The following is a 16,678-nucleotide window of genomic DNA, read 5'->3' on the forward strand; positions in this document are numbered from 1 at the left end:
ATACCTTCTAGTCATTGCACAAATTTTCTAGTGGAGTCCAGACTGGCATTTCTCTGGGCCACTCAAGGACTTTCACATCCTTGTTGTGAAGCCATTTCTGTACTGATTTGGCCATATGATTGGAGTCAGTGCTCTATTCGAATATTAACTGTCACCCCAATCTAAGGCCTTTGGCACTTTGAAGTTCTCCACAAGAGTTTTCCTGTATTTGGCTCCATTCATGTTCCCTCTATCCCTAAGTCTACCAGTCCCTGCTCCTGACAGCAGTGTAATATGCCTCATGGCAGGCATGGTGTTTGATGGCTGTGCCCAGTTTCTGCCATACACAGTGTTTGTATCACAGCAAAACAGTTCTTTTTTTTCCCACCACAGAATCTTTTGATTCATGCTCTCAGAGTCTTTCATGTGCATTTCTGTGAACTCCAGGCTGTTGCCTTTTTTCTCTTTCTCTGGGAGCGGCTTCCTTTTGGCCACTCTGTCATACATCCCAGATCTTTGAAATTCTGCACTGGCTGTCCTGCTTGTGGCAATATGTCCTGTTGTAGCCAAGGGACTCTGTAGCTCTGTCAGAGTCTTTGGAATCTCGGTCAAATCCTTGACCAAGGTCTTTCTTGTAAGGTTACTTAGTATAGTCACAAGACCTGAAATATGTATTATTAAAAAAAAATATATGGACAAAGAAATCATATTTTAATCTACTCTGAATTTAGATTATAACTCATCAAAAGGTGGAAAAACCCAAGGGGTGGTTTAATACTTCCTGAAGGCATAGAACATCAGCTGCACATGTAAATGACTGGATGTGGGACTAAATTTAAATTGATAAATTTATACATTGTGCAGTGCGTATGTATTACCTTTCCCAGTTTGGAGAGCTACTCAAACTTTGCCTTGTGAAAGTAACAAGACCTCTGGGCCCTTGAAAAGAAGCAAAGTCATTATCAATTACTGTTCATCAACCAAAGAAATAGTGCAGAATAAGAGGATCCATGACAACATATATACGCAATATATTCAATATTTAACACTTACTTGACCGTGTGACTCTCCTGAAGTAACACAACAGAGTCCTTAACTTCTCAATCTTCCTTGGTGAAGAACCTTCAAATAATCTGAGGGAGAAAGCAAAAAGACATTTTGAGTTCTCAAAAGAAATTCCTGTGAGGCTGTCCCTTATTCAAAATCTGAAATTTTACAGTATTGCGAGAAATACTTAAAAAGTATGTATGTTTTTGTTTTTACACAAAATTCTGTTTGAATACATTTCAGGGCATGGAAGGCATTAACATTTAACTAAAAGTCATTATCTATAGCTCAGTGCACAACCACACTATTGCATCTCACAAGTGAGGTCAGGCATTCAAACTGGCATGATGTCTCTCCCATCTCCCTCCATCCTTTATACAATGGTACTGCTTGAGGCCCTGTTTCAGCTCTTGAGAGTCAACACAAAAACTAGGGGAGGGAGAAAGAGAGAGAGAGAGAGAGAGAGAGGGAGAGAGCAAGAGAGAGAGTGAGAGAGAGAGCTGGAGAGAGAGAGAGAGAGAGCAAGAGAGAGAGTGAGAGAGAGAGCTGGAGAGAGAGAGAGAGAGAGCTGGAGAGAGAGGGAGACGGCTTAACCAACTCCATACTGGTACTTTCCCTCCCTTAAAAACAGTCTAAGCTGATGACTAATCACAGTTCAGAATTCATCTTCTCCCTCCCACTGCCTACTGCCCAGCAACGGAAAGAAAGAAAAACAGAGTGAACAAATGAAATGACAAAGGTAATGCACTAAAAGCCCTTCAGTGAGGGGGAAAAAAAGCTAATTTATTGAAGGCGATCCCTGCTTATTGAGTGTTTCCCGCTCCTTCCATCCCTCACTCACTGACTCCCTCATCCTGCGCCCCCCCCACCCCAGCCCCACCTCCCCTGCCTCCACATTCCCTTACTGAGGACACTTTGGCATAATGTGCCCTGTAAGAAAACCTGCTTTGACATAAGTGAAAAACTGGATGAGGAAAAAGTAGATGTGGATGAGCTTTCTGCCAATAGCCAGAAAACATAGCACATGCAGAATACGGTTGTGATATATATAGGAGAGAGTTACACCAGTAGAAAAAAATTTAGACACATGCAAAGACTGTATATTTTTTTTTTTTTCAAGGAATGTCCTATTAATAATTGGCATCTTCCCCTACTGTAACCTTACCTTCTGAATAATGTGCACTAAGGAATATAGTTTCTGACAATTTAACTATTACCAATTATTTTCGTATAGTTGAGGCCCTCACATGGTCACTGAGTGCTCAAACAAAAAAAGCAAGATCTCATTTCAATAATGAGCTTTCATTATTGAACAAATTGTTAAACATAATGACTGAGGAAAACGTGGTTTTCCTGTCACTCTCTCCGCAGACAGAGTAAAACACGAGCCAAAGAGATAACTCTCTGCCTCCCTTCCTCCCCCTCGCCCCTATCCATCACTTAACAGAGGACAAACCTTGACAGTTCTGCCAAAACAGCAATCAGCAGATTGCTTGCTGCTCTGCTTGTCCAAGACAGAGCGCTACTGTAGCCGATAAGCAAAGTGACGGACACTCCCTCAATTACGGGGGAAAGGGAGGGCCAGTAACGATCCGGGGCCCATTTTAGCCAGCGCTGGTCGTCTTGTCTTGTCTCATCTTCTCAGAAACACTCAGACTATTTTTTCTCCTCTTCTTTCCTGTGGTTGGCTGTAGGCAGAAATGCTGATAGTAAAGGCAGTGCTGGCCTCCTGCAACCAAGCGCTGGCATGAGTCTGAATCCCAGCCATCTGAATCAATGCTTACATTATTACACAGGGCTCTCCACTTAGCCTGCCACTGACATTTGATGGAGAAGGAGATACCAGGCGCTGATACAGGGACACTGAGATGACTGACTGTGAGAGCAGGATTAAGGGTCAGATAAAATAAGGCAGTCTGAGGGAGAATTTTGAAGCAAATGAAATGGTCACACAGATAATCAATATGACAATCCCGGGATTATAATAACATGCCTGGACCCCCAAGGGAGAGCAGATGGCTAATTAGACTATACAGAGAGAGAGAGATTAGATAGTTGGGGCCTATTCAGATTGCACAAAATATCTAAATGATACCGTGCTAAACCTACCCTTCGTGTTCTGTTCATAGAAGAAACACTAACACAATAGAGTAAGACCAAACCAATGTCTCCAGCTGTATCAGACCACAGTGCCAAGCGTCATCATTACATGCCACTAATGAGACGTAGGGTGCCTTAGAGAAATTGTGGAAAATTGAATTGAGGTGGAATCTGGACCATGTCAAGTGTGTTTTTGGAGGTGTCTACAGTTCATGTGTATCACAGCTGGTAACAATATGCTGCCATAACTCTGTTAACTCCCTACACAACAAATTCACTTTCTATCTATTATCAACTCCAGCCAAATCCAGTTTAAGAGGTTCATGTCCAAAATAGTCATGTTAAATGCAATTTGGTGTCTGTGGAACACAGTCTTAACCAAATGTCTTGTGCAAAAATACTGAAATAATCGAATCTAGACCAATACAGCAACAATTATGAAATCTCTCCTGAACATTGAGCACGCTGGACTTCATTAATAAAGACAGATTTGAGGAAACTGTGATAATAACAGGCAAATGGAGAGCAGTAATTCAACACATTCCACTGCTGCCCCTGCACATTACAGAAATACAGTGGAGGCTACGTTCTTCAAATATACTAATGGAACAGCCATTACTGTCATGCATACAAGGCCCGACTAGATGCATGTATTATTCAACTCCCTTCCACATAAAGACACCTAAAGATGAAGAAAGGCTGCAAAATGATTGATAGCTGTAGACTTTAAAACTCTCAGTCTATCAAAACATTCATTTGTTTCAATTAGCTACTGCAGGCTTTTTCAACACACCGCTGCGTTTGAGTGGGTGGAAACAGAAAACACCAATGTGACACTCCTACACCGAAACTCTTCCCCCACACACAGCACAGGACAAAAACAGGGTAAAACTGGCCAGGAGGGATTCTCTTCAAATGCGGCCACATCCTAAAGTAAAAGGTGACAGGGCAAGTTACCGCATACAGCATAATGCCACAACTCATACTGTAGCCCACCTAAATCTGCTGTGTGACAAAAATCAAATTACAGCCCACATACCATGGCTTCATTTACAGGTCATATCGAATCACTTCAACTTTTCATGACCTACAGCATGCTAGCTGCAAAACACACACACACACACACACACACACACACACACACACACACACACACACACACACACAAACAAAAGCAAATAATTTGGAAAAACTTTACCACTGCACTGTAAATACTTGCTTTAACACATGATGTTTAGAAAGCGCTGATTTAATGAGCAGAAACTGAGTGAATGTAGAATCAATCTATTTGGGGTTTTCAAGGCAGTAGTGCCCCCTTATGGAAATATGTTTTCTTTCCTCTGAATACGAGGGTCAGTAAAGAAACAGCTGCCCTCACCCTGCATGTTGTACCTTATTATGTAAACTGCCATAATAAATAATAAATCATAATTTGTATCTTAAAAAAAATGTTAAATAGCTTATTATTAGGGAATTCCACTTTTACTGAAAATATTGTGGGAAAAGCTATCCCTGTAATTTCATCTGTGGCCAACAAAGTCTTGGCCACAATGCCACAATGTTTGTGGGCTAGATTTAAGCACAAAAATCCCGGTGAGTCCAATCATGTCTGACAGCATCGTGAACTAGTAAACTCTCCCTCTTCTTCTTGAAGCTTATGGACTCGAGATACAGCAATGAAGCTAACTGGGGATCAATACCTGAGTCTGATACATCCTTCTCAGACTCCTGGTTCAAGTAATGGGTTACAGAGGGACTCCAAGATGGAATCAAGCAGCAAATCTCATTTCTGTGAATGAAATGTGTAGAACTACCGCAGCACCCGACCAACATTAGGCTGGCTTCATCTATGTGAATTATTTCAGTGAGTTATTGATCATTGTTTTGTGCCCCTCCAGTTCAAAACAATGTAGCAGATAGTGTGCCTTTACCTGTAGAAGTTGATCTCAGGGTAATTGGAGTACTCTGATTTGCGGGAGTTGCGTCGAGGGAATGTGCAGAAGAAGGCATTGGCCAGCAGACAGGCTATCTGCTCCTGAGACAGAGTCAGGGAGTGGTTCATCCTTGACTTCAGTAGGGGAATGGGCTGAGGAGCAGAGCGAGCATAAGAGAATAACATCAAGTAACAGAGAGTAGAAGGAGGGGGTGGTGATGGGCGAAGAGCCAGGAGACCAGCACTGAACGGGAAAAGCAGAAACACAAGAGTTGAGGGTCTGATAGGGGAAGATAATTAGTTTAGCAATCTCGCAAGCGGGAGAGGTAGGAGAGTTCCATTAGGTAAATGGGTGGTAGTAATTAAGGTCCTGGTCTCCTTGTCCTCCCACAGGCTGGCTCAGTCAGACCCACAGGACCCATCCATCTCCACTGATTAGAGCTAAAGAGCCTCCCAAGGCTGCCCTGATGGCTGATCAATACCGGCTCTAATAACACACATATAAACATTAGCCTTGCCGCTAAATACTACAAAGCAAAATGGGAGACGGCATTCAAATGCTTTGTTATCCAGCCCACTGTAAACGGCACTCTCCTAAAGTACCAAGGGTACCAAAAAAGCTCGCCTTTAGGTTACACCTTTTTTGGACTGTTTCCACGCACAATGATGGCTATTGGGATTCTCCTCTCCTGACCAGAATGGGACCTGAATAAATCTTATTAAATTAATCTGAAAGCCATGAAATAGATTATTGAGTTAGCGGAATACAGATTATGGCATTACCGGGCGACAGAAAACAAAAATGAAGACAGGTGGACATGACATTTAAAACATCCATGACAAGGGTCAGTTCCATTCGACATGAATAAATGAGAGGGCTTGTAATGTTTGATGTCATCCTGGAGTAGGGGAAGTAGGCAGTGGGGATCTTTTTTACGCTCATTACTCTCTTCCTTATCTAAACTTCAAAATGGCAGGGAGAAACTGGGTATTATTTCTTACTTATTCCCAAAATACTCTGTTCTCTTTATCTCACAGTACTGAAGGAGAATGGTTTAGTGAGGAAGTCAAAATGAATGCATTCAATTTTAATCTTAAAAAAGACCTGGCCCTGACTTAGCAGAGCACTGGCCACAGCAGTATGTGGACTCCTGGAGTGAATTTCTTCTTAATCCTCAGGCATAGTGCAGCGTCAGACAGACGACTGGACACAAGATAGACCTCTCCTCCCTCATTCCCCTCTCTAATGAAGCAGCTCTTGCTACAGATGGAAAAGGGGCATTCATTACCCACCAGCTGTAACTCATGAGAAGATCCTGTACAACATCCATCCATCTAATCCTTCTCCTCGCCCCTCGTCTTTCTGCCGACAGTACTCTTCCTCCCCCTCCTTGCATTAATACTGCAAATCACTTGTCTTCGTTTAACCCTCCGCCTCTCACAACTGTCCACCTCTTTATCTTCTCACACGAGTCAAACACACACATGCATAGACGCAAAAGTCGAACAGAGAAAAACACAACATACAGCACGTACCATTGTGCAGAGGCGAGGAGCACTGAGTGCTAACGTGACCATGTCTGGGAGAACGGCCTTAAACAGGTGTTGTGCCTCACAACGCTCAAGATACTGGAGAAGAAAAAAACGTGAAGAGGAGAGAGGAACACAGACAGTATTGTTAAGCAGGACATCTCTGTGGAAGTGGCTGTGTAGTTAGGCAGATGACTACTCAGAGCCAGCAGTTGATGTCTGATTAGATCTTGGGTGACATGCTTTTTGTAACGCTACAATATTCAACAAAAAAACAGATTTACACAAATATTAACACCATAACAACGATTTTTCCACCATTTTACCACATTCAACCATTTCATTTGACTTCAACTTTTCTTTTTTTTTTTGTATCTTTACATCTTGATCCCATCACTCTTTATTCCTGGAAAACTGTGCTTTTAGTGACTACTTAATTGTGTACCAGCAGGTATAGATACCATTTTCAAATTTATTTACCAATTTCAGCTTTTGCAACAATCCCCTTTTCTGTTTCTACCATCAAATAAAATTCACAACTGTCAAAGTGGTACATTTTTAGATGTTCACCCTTAACCCTGTTTCCCATTTTCCCAAGACATCATGGTTGCCTCGCAGTTGCTGAGATTTATTCACTTTGAAGAATCTGGAATTTGTGAGAGCTCAAGATTATGCACAAAACTTTTCAAAGTGGACTGCTGCTGCAACTAAAGAGTATGCTGCAGGTTTTACTGCCATCTCTACATGTTCGTAATGGCCACTTTTGAACAAAACCTCCCATTGTTACGTCCCACCCCAAGATTTCATTTCAACCATAAAATACAACAAATTACCAACTTAAACATTAACTGAAAAAAGAAACAATTCTTGTGAAAGCTTAACATCAGATAGTTTGAAACTTCCATGAGTTCAAACTTAAGTCCAAAGAATATACAGTATTATTGTCAGATGGCCAACCTGGACATCTGGCAAGATGCATAAAATTTTTTAAAAGTCAAATTTCTCTTGGGGTTTATAATGCTGTGCTAGACACAAAAAGACAACAGCCCTGAAATAGGCCAAGAGTGGCTGTCAGCTTGATGCAAAGCATAAATGGTATGAGACAGTGAAGCTGTGAGAATAAGCCAATATTACCAGAACCCAATATCTAAGGAAGAGGGCTCAATTCTCTCATATCCACCAAATGAATGAGTTAGATGTCAGTAAAGGTTAGTGAGGCTTATTGTTGTACACTGAGTGAACTCCCACTGGTTAGATACCAATAATCCCAACTCTACGCTTCCACTCAGCGGCAAGAGAACAAAAAGAAATGCAGCAGAGCCAGTCACGACACAGAACTTGTTAAAGACCAAACTGCCATCAATTTAGGAGGGAGCCTGCCACGGCCAGGGCATCCATACTTCAGCCAATAGCTTACCTCAGCATCCATCTGCGATTCCCTCTAAAATAAACACCCAGTTATTCCATCATAGACCCAGATTTACAACACAATCAGTCATGAGTGTATTGGCTCTGAATGTCAGTGGCATCAATCATTTGCCTTATTCCATCAAGGTTAGCGAGGGAGCTTGCCTGATTAAATGGACTTTTTGGAACAAATGCAAATGGCCAATTGTGGAGATAGAGGCAGGGTGGCTTGATTTCAAACAGGAAGTCTTAGGCAGGTAATTTGGCCAGGGGCATTTATATGACTGCAGAGCAGGCCTGACTAAATGCTGTCAGAAGTAATGAGCTGGCAGACATCATAAAGCGCTCCTGCGGAAGTAATAGATGGTGGTGGGTGATGGGGCAGGATGAGGGGAGAGAGATGAGGCCCCAGCTTTCCCACTGCTAAAGTAACCAGCCACAAGAGTGACACACAGGTTAGGCTGCTCACACACATCGGAGATACCACATCCATATATCAAAACTGACTGATATTAGGATCAACTGAGGCAGCAGGTTCCAGGCGGACAGTCCAGATATATGGCTGCGTATGTTAATGATCCCCCATCCGTTCTGGTCTCCACAACTTCTTTACATTTCCAAGCAGCTTGAACTACTTAATCTTACTTTAACATTTTAATGTTGAGGATATTTGTTATGTGCTTCATAAACAACGTTAGTATTTAGTGGACATGATTAATTTGGTAAAGTTGTGATATGTTATGGTGAAACAGCTCAATACTTTTTCATATTACTGTGTGTGTGAAACAGAGAGAGAGAGAGACACGAAGCAAGCAACAGAGCACGACAGGGTGTGAGAAAGATAGAGAGTGAGAGACAATTGTCTGTCTGGCTACATTTGAATGTGCATGCACTATATTTGAACATCAGCTGTGCTCTGCTCCGCACTGGGCTCCTGCTCAGACCGCAGACATTCATCAGAAAGTGACATCATGACAGTTTCATTTGGCAGGGGAGAGACACTAAGACAATTTACAGACAAGTCCTAATTTGGATATTCTTTTTTTTCCCGCCCCACAGCTATTAAACATGGAGAGGAGTGTCAATCACTGGCCCAGGCGCAATGTACCTCTTGACAATTACCCTAGTGCTGCACAAATGTTGCTCTAGATATAATTAGGTCTGTTTGGCTGAGGAGGGTGGCAGCTGGGATTCAAGCTCACCGTAAACTACAGCGGAAACAGATTAATGAAGTATTTGTTAAACTTGCACAGAAAAATAAGATAAGGATGGCAGCAGAATAAAGGTTATAAAATAAAGCTATGACAATAAAAGCATGAGAATGGTTTTATCAGTATATTAATCAATAGGGTTGTCCGCGATCACAGAAAGGCTGAGACTCACAGAATTGCCCCTCATCTCCCTGACTGCAAGACATTCAGTCTCTAAGATTGATTATGAATTAAAGAAGTAGCACTTATGATTGAACACATCTGTTGTTTAATGGCACCAGTTAAAAAGACATAAATCTCATGCTCAAGTGCCGTCAGGGAGGTTCTGATTGCTCTCTCATCCTGTAGAGGCTATATGTGAGATGTCTCACCTATTTATGTGCAAGTCTCTATGTGCTTGACAAGCAATATAATCATAATTTTAGGGTCAACAAAATATTGCTTGTTATCATAAACTAATTGAGTTTGGTTTTCTACATATTTGATGCAGAGAACATACTACAGATTTGGTCATTTCTTAGTCAGGATATGTAACAACATATATGATAGATACATATGTTTTAAGCTGCACATATGAGAAATTTAGACCTTGCAGATGGCTGCTGGCTCCTAAAACTGAAATCGATTGGGGAAAAAAATGGAGGCCAAGTATAAATGGATCCTTCTGTTGCACATTTCAGAAATTAATTTTCTGTAGGAGATTAATAAGCTATTAAAGAACAGAAGTGATTCTGACAATAATTGCCTACATGTTTAAACTATCAAGACTGCTGCCAGTTCATGCCATCAACAGCCTTATTTTAATATAAGGTTACGTAAATTAAAGTATTTTTTGTTTACCATTTGGTTGCATATTTTACATGCATATTAACTAAATTTGATTTGTGACCCATCAATAGAAGTACATTCTTGACACCCTCCTTCCAGAAAATAATAAACTGGGTGACAACATGTTGGCGTGATAAAAAAAAAAAAAAAATAGTCAAAACCAGTAGTTGACCATCTGTACTTTTGCCTCTTTACTTTTGTCTCATATTCATCTTCTGATGAGAAATTAAAAGCCTCTGACTATATGAGAAAAAACACCATGCTCACATGAATCGGCAGCCAATTCCAATTCAAGCACTTTTTTTTTTTTTTTTTTTTTTGGATGTGAGGATGGGAAACAGCTGAATCATACTTTGGTTGAATAGCCCACACCACCACCTGAGGGATTCTTGGTGGCAATGTTTTCCACCACCTCAAATACAATAAAAAATTGCCTTAAATACAGACAAAATAGAGATTCAACGTCAGCAGAGCAATATAAACATCATCACACACACACACACACACAAAAAAAAAAGATAGTTTCTCTTCCCCATTCCAACATATTGTAAAATTTGGGCTCCACTGCCACCTTTGGTATTCAGACCTTGACCTGTCCACCCCCTATCAGTATCAGCCCTCCCTTGTCAGCATGAGCCCTCCTTTGCTAAAAGGCTGAGCAGCAAAGAAGTGAAGAGAGAGGGGGAAATACATTGTTTGTGGCCATGAGTGGACAGTTGGTGTAGTCTGTTGTGTCAGCGACAGACTACGCTCTACTGGAAGGGGGCTGTGCTTTCCTGCTAGCCTTACTAAGCACTGCAACAGATTTAATGGTCCCTTTTAATTAAATTGGATTGAGCTGTAAAATGGCTCAGGCAGCTATTGATCTACCGAGCTTTCTGCTTTACACTAAGAAATCATTTCAGAGAGGAGAAAAAAAAACAGCTTGGAAAATGGTCTGAATCTGATCATACAATTAGTAAAGGTAAGGGATGAGGATCAGATGCAACTATTAATCTGAGTGAGCCGTAAGTGGTATCAAACACTTCGATTGGACTGTAAGAGCTCCATTAGAAGAGTCATCTGGTTCTTAATGGCCCTAACCTGTCCATGAACTTATCTTGACAGGTTTTTGTAACAAACCACATGCCGTGAATAAAAGCAGAACGACAAATTAGGTTTTTACCTGAGACTGACCTGCTATCTTTTTGAAGCATGTGTTTCTTTGCCTCTTTCATGCATGTATGGTTTGTCCATGCATGAAGTTACTGCCTGTAAGGGAAGCCATATTTCCTCTACACATCATAGTAGACCATCTCTTGTAAATTGGGAAATTAAATAAACTGTTAGAGGGCAAAATGACCAATTATGACATTAAATTTCATTCTTAAAACTGCTTTTAATAAACAACCCCGAAATAATGAATGCGAGGTACATATTCATGCCACATGGAAAGCAAACAGAACTTTCTCTCACTGTTGGTATTTAATTACACTTTTTAACTGGGTAAACAGAAGACAGGGAGTGCTCAAGAGAGGGGAGGACAGAGACAGAAAGAAAGACAGGCATTCCCCTGGTTCATCTGCAACAGCTGCTGCCGCCATGCTCTGTACCCATCTGTCCTGACTGCATGATACATGTTTGCTCCTGTGAGACACACAGGTACCAGAATGGGAGGACTCACGCTGATGGGCTTGCAGCCACACAGATAAGAACGCTCTCCCCTCTCAGTGACACAACATTAGCATTAGCTTAGTTTCTCATTAGGGTAAATGACTGAAGAATGAAGATGAAAGTTAATCGTGGTGAAGTGAGCCAGAGATGCCAACCTGTACAATGGAAAACACAAGGGGGCAAACTGTCTGCACTGTGATGCACACAACCGACTGCAATTCAATCAACAGTTTTCTTTTTAATATGCCACTTCTCTTGAATGGACGGATATGACGGCCTGTTAGATAGCAAATTAATTAAAGTGTTACGCTCCTTTGGCTGAGATTTCCCTTTCAAAGATTTAGACTGAAGTCATATCAACCACATGCTCAGCTGAGACAGTTTCTCAGCCGAGACAATCACGGTATTATAAACAAAAGTATTAAAGAAAAAAATGAATGAGTGCCACTTTAATTAGTTTTATTTATTTGCATTTAACCATTTGTCAAATAAATTCCTTAGAATACATGCACATATCAGATAACCTCACATTTGGGATACCAATGAGAGTTATGCCCAGCCGCACCCAACCTCTGTGTCCCAGCTCAACCTTTAAAAATCAGTTGACTGTAATGTGTGTAATGCTTACCTCTGTGCAAAGAAGGTTCAGGGCAGTGAAGTCCCATTTCTTTGCATGGGCTGTGTTGTATCTCAGTATTGCATCCTGTATGAGGAGAGTCAGATTTGTTTATTGACAGACGACAATTTTTTGAAACACGCAACACCATCAGCAGAATAACATCAGGTTGAATGTACAAAACCTTAAGAGTCTTCAAGTTACAGTCACACTCATCCTTTAATATGGCCGGTACAAGCCATGATTGTTGCAAACTCTGCCATCCTGTGGTTGTTTATAGAATCAGTTTTTGTTTCTTTGAATCTTCTACAACTGGCTTATAAGAAAAAGGTATTAAAAACCCCTGTATAAGACACATGCTTTAATTGCCTAGTGAGGGCTGAGAATAACACAACTTAAAAAGTATATGTGACCCAACACAGCTGTCTTACCCTCACATCCAGAGAACTTTTGAATTCTCCCTCCAAGGCTGTGTGGATCAGCTCCCATCGACTTTGGACGCCACCTCCATCCTAAACAACACAGCAACTTATAACCGGCCGACACATCAATATTCCTGTGGGTATGTCTTAATCAAAGCAACTAAAGAACATGACTCTGTTATCTCCATGTCTAGTATACCTCACTCTCCACAGGAAACAGATTCTTCTCAGAGCAGGGCATCTTCACAGACACGTCATCCCAGGCGTCCTTGAACTTCGAGGGGTACGGGACAGGTTGCTCTCCCTCTCTAAGGAGATCCGTCTGTAACACAGAAAAAAAAAACTGAAATATTAAGATGTCTCTGCAGGTTACCCTTAACTGTAGAGTGAGTAAGACTGCTAATTTCTCACTTTCTTTGTTTTGTTAACTGCAACACAAAAATTATGTTTGTTGTAACAATCATCTTTTAGTAACTCATAAGAGCTCTGACATGGTACATGTTTTAAAATCACAGAGATGCTCTGGAATTAAGTATGACACACTCAATTAGACTAAAATCTCACAGCATTTTTTTTTTCCTGAACCCAATTAACAAAGACATCCCTATGAATATAAAAAGAGGTCTGTTGTCTTGTGTCAATTCTCAATAAACAAGTAATTGGCATACAAGCTTATTTTTCACCTTTTCATAAAGTCACCTGAAGAGAAATATGTTTCATCCTGGGTGGGTGACTAAACAGCTGAAAACAGGCCTGTGTTTTTCATTTTGATACTTGACTGTCTTCAAATAGTAACTAGAGAGAAAATTATTTTAGTGATTAAAAAAATGGGGAGAGCCCAGACTAGGTGAGGGTCGGGGTTTATGGCTGGAGCAAGCTGTAGCTGTTTAGACGTACTGACAGTGTTCCAGTGGGACTACCAGTAGAAGTCATTTTCTGACAGGGGCTTTAATGACATGAGGCTCTGAGCGGATGCACAGCTCTGTTTCCATTTCCTTCTACCTGCATCTAGCAAAGACATAAACCAACAAATACCTTACAGTCTCTCCCACTCATTTTCCCTCTCCCTCATTTTATCCTGTAAGAGGCATATGTCATTCTTACCCCACACAGCCTTTCACTTATATATGCATGCTTTTTCTTTTTCTGATCTTAGAAAACAAACTGAGGACAACAAAGGAGAAAATGGCTTGTGGACTCACCCTGATTGTGATCGTGTGGTTAGGCACTACTTTCAGGTGAGACAGAGGAGGGGCACACTGGGGCATCCTGTTCAGCTCATCAATAGGCGTCCCCAACCATTTACTGTCCATGTCACACAGTGAGAATGAAATGCTGTACGGGACAAGAGCAGAAAATGTAAGTGTACCAAATAATCATCTATAGGAATGGAGAGCATGGTGGAACTTGACCACAAGAGAGATGATTCACCAATCATAAAAGAAAAAAAAAAAGTACATTAATACAATTGGATGAATAAGTTGAGGCATGAGATATGTTAGCTTCATAAGTACCTTCCCAAAGTGGAACCTGTCTGGCTTCCGCTGAAGTCCTGACTCATATCAGATGATCCACTGCACTCAGCTTTCTCAGCATCTTCTGTTCCCACGGCAACAGGCTTGTCTCTGTCTTTGACCAAACATCCTGAATCAGAGTCTTTCACAAACTCCCGGGGAGCCCCTTGAAGGCTGGTTTGCTCTGTGAAAGCACAGCCATCATGGTCTTTGTCTGCAGAGTTAGGCAGGGGTTTACAGAGGGGGCTGTCCGGACTCAGCATCTCCACATCGCTGGGAGTACTCACAGCCTTCTTGGGACTACTATGGAGACAGAGGGTGAGTTTGGGATTGGGAGAGTGTGCAGCTACACATGTTGTTTTGACAGGGTGTGGATCAGGTGAGCTGGGCCTCTTAGATTTCTGCACAGTGGAGCAGTGCATCGGAGCCGCGATATGTCCGCTGCCAACAAAACAAGCCTCATCAAGTCCACTGGCAGCCCCGCAGTCCAGGGAGTTCTGAGATGCGGGGTCATCTTGAGTGTTATCCATTATTACACCGTCATTTTTCCTCTCAAGCTTTTGGGGTCCACAAAATAGGTCATCTCTTCCATCTGTAAGGTTTGTTTTGGAAATATCATTGTTGGCATCCTCGGGCTTGGCTTCAGCAGTCACACTGATGCAGAACAGAGAGAGTAAACAATGAAAAGGCTGTATCTTATGTGCGCTTATTTCTTTTTCTCCTTAACCGCAGGTAGCCCCTTTGTTTCACTATACAACATATACAAGTCCCTTGTTGGATCAGATGTTAATCAAAAAGTAAGGTCAACTCAAACAATCTTCCTTTTTAATTATGGACATTTAAGCACACTGCCACATGTACAAACACCCTTCTAGTAGTAGACACCTGGGGACACAAAGCCCTAACACTCATTAGATTGGTATACCTTCTTTGAGAATGCATTTCTTCATCCATCTTTGACAGGTGAGAGCAGATGAATCAACTAAGGCTGCTTAAGAGAAAAAAAAATATACACAGTATGTCATTTCATTAATATTATTATTGTTATTAAAAACACTGTTTATTGTGAACTGCAACAGTTTTGATCATTCACAAGGAGCATACTTACTTAAGCATTGCCCTTTTCCCCAGAGTCACTGTCACTTGTTTGTGTCTGGGTTTAGGAGAAGGCTAGAAAACAGACGTGGACTGGGGCGGCCTGGCTGCAGGTGTTTCTGAACTTCACATGTCAGGAGGAGGGGCAGCTCTCAGAGGACAGTCCTGGCCACAGAGCTGCCACATACAGTGATATCACACTCCAGGTTTAGACACTTGGTTATCGTCTCCGTTTCAGGGACTGACTCACTATCAGCAAACAAGTCACCGGGCAAAGAAGCTCTGAACGGGTTCAAGCAGCTGCTACCAGGCTCCACACCTCTACTTCAGCTAGCTATACATTATTTTTCCACGTTATATTCATGGTAAAGATACTTCGTCGGCTTTAACACCCTAAGGTTAGTTAGTCCCAAAGCTTTACCCATCAGCTGACTTTATTGGAATATAACCTCTGGTGCAAATAATAAAAATAATAATAATAATAATAATGTGAACAGTTAGCATAGCATTAGTCGCCAAGTCAGCCTCTCCTAGCTCCCTGGCTGGCTGATATTCCCACATTAGCTAACCTTAGTGCGCTAGCCTCGATGCCCACAGATAACACAGATAAGACACACAGATCTGTCTCCATTTAAAACAACAATGCAACTCACAGGCGTGTCCATCTTTTGAGTTTGGAAACCTCGGGTGGCTTTATTACATTTTTATCAATTTGGTAAACACGAATTCATCTTCAGACGAGATGTCATCACTCGGTATTGTTTTACTTTGAAGTCGCTGGTACTGCTGCACCTTGACGGCAGGGAAATTCAAACCAATCAGAGAGCTGTCTTTGGGCAAAGAGGCGGGATCTTGAGGATGTATCGTAGCAACTGTGTCGAAAAGGAATTTACTGTCGTGCAAACCTTGAGACAGCTGGAGTGATTGGTCATTTTTTTTATCAAGTGGGCTGTCCGACACAGGGCTTTTCTTCCCCCTCCAGCTCTGTGGAGCGTCAAATAATAACCCCTGAACTAAGCTTTTGGAATAACTGCGTTATTGTCAATGCACTCGAGTAAAAATCCCAAACAATGGGGCCATTTCAAAGTGGAAAAGGTAGGTCTAAGTAAGGCCAGGTGCTTTATTCATTTAGGTCCTGCAGGGCCGTTTCTGAAACTTTCGAGTCCTCAAGCAAAATCTTTAACTGCCATGCCCCCCAAAACCTAAACACAGGCATACGTAATTTAATTAGAGCTTTTAATTAACAAATAAAGCAATCACAACAGTATAATCACAGCTAGAAGTAAAGTGACCCTTTAAAAATATCTTTTGAGCAGTATGACACAGTTATACCATAAATCAAA

General features: G+C 41.5%; 1 protein-coding gene across 2 annotated transcripts in view; it reads right to left on the minus strand.

Moving 5' to 3' along the window:
* parga (poly (ADP-ribose) glycohydrolase a) overlaps nucleotides 1-16,126 on the minus strand; it is a 30,089-nt gene extending 13,963 nt beyond the window's left edge. The window contains exons 1-12 of one of the 2 annotated variants that reach the window (XM_030070068.1): nucleotides 15,989-16,126; nucleotides 15,349-15,512; nucleotides 15,166-15,228; nucleotides 14,241-14,894; nucleotides 13,929-14,061; nucleotides 12,926-13,048; nucleotides 12,736-12,816; nucleotides 12,317-12,391; nucleotides 6,596-6,688; nucleotides 5,058-5,212; nucleotides 1,033-1,112; nucleotides 858-918 (exon numbers count right to left, since the gene is read on the minus strand). In XM_030070068.1, the coding sequence (XP_029925928.1) occupies nucleotides 858-918; nucleotides 1,033-1,112; nucleotides 5,058-5,212; nucleotides 6,596-6,688; nucleotides 12,317-12,391; nucleotides 12,736-12,816; nucleotides 12,926-13,048; nucleotides 13,929-14,061; nucleotides 14,241-14,894; nucleotides 15,166-15,194 (1,484 nt within the window). In that variant the 5' untranslated portion in view covers nucleotides 15,195-15,228; nucleotides 15,349-15,512; nucleotides 15,989-16,126. Of the gene's footprint in view, nucleotides 1-857; nucleotides 919-1,032; nucleotides 1,113-5,057; nucleotides 5,213-6,595; nucleotides 6,689-12,316; nucleotides 12,392-12,735; nucleotides 12,817-12,925; nucleotides 13,049-13,928; nucleotides 14,062-14,240; nucleotides 14,895-15,165; nucleotides 15,232-15,348; nucleotides 15,513-15,988 lie in introns of both variants that reach the window. The other variant, XM_030070067.1, reaches the window with a different exon arrangement.
* Between the last annotated feature and the right edge of the window lie 552 nt (nucleotides 16,127-16,678).

The sequence above is a fragment of the Myripristis murdjan genome, chromosome 15 (assembly GCF_902150065.1).
Source record: "Myripristis murdjan chromosome 15, fMyrMur1.1, whole genome shotgun sequence".
NCBI classification, from domain to species: domain Eukaryota; kingdom Metazoa; phylum Chordata; class Actinopteri; order Holocentriformes; family Holocentridae; genus Myripristis; species Myripristis murdjan.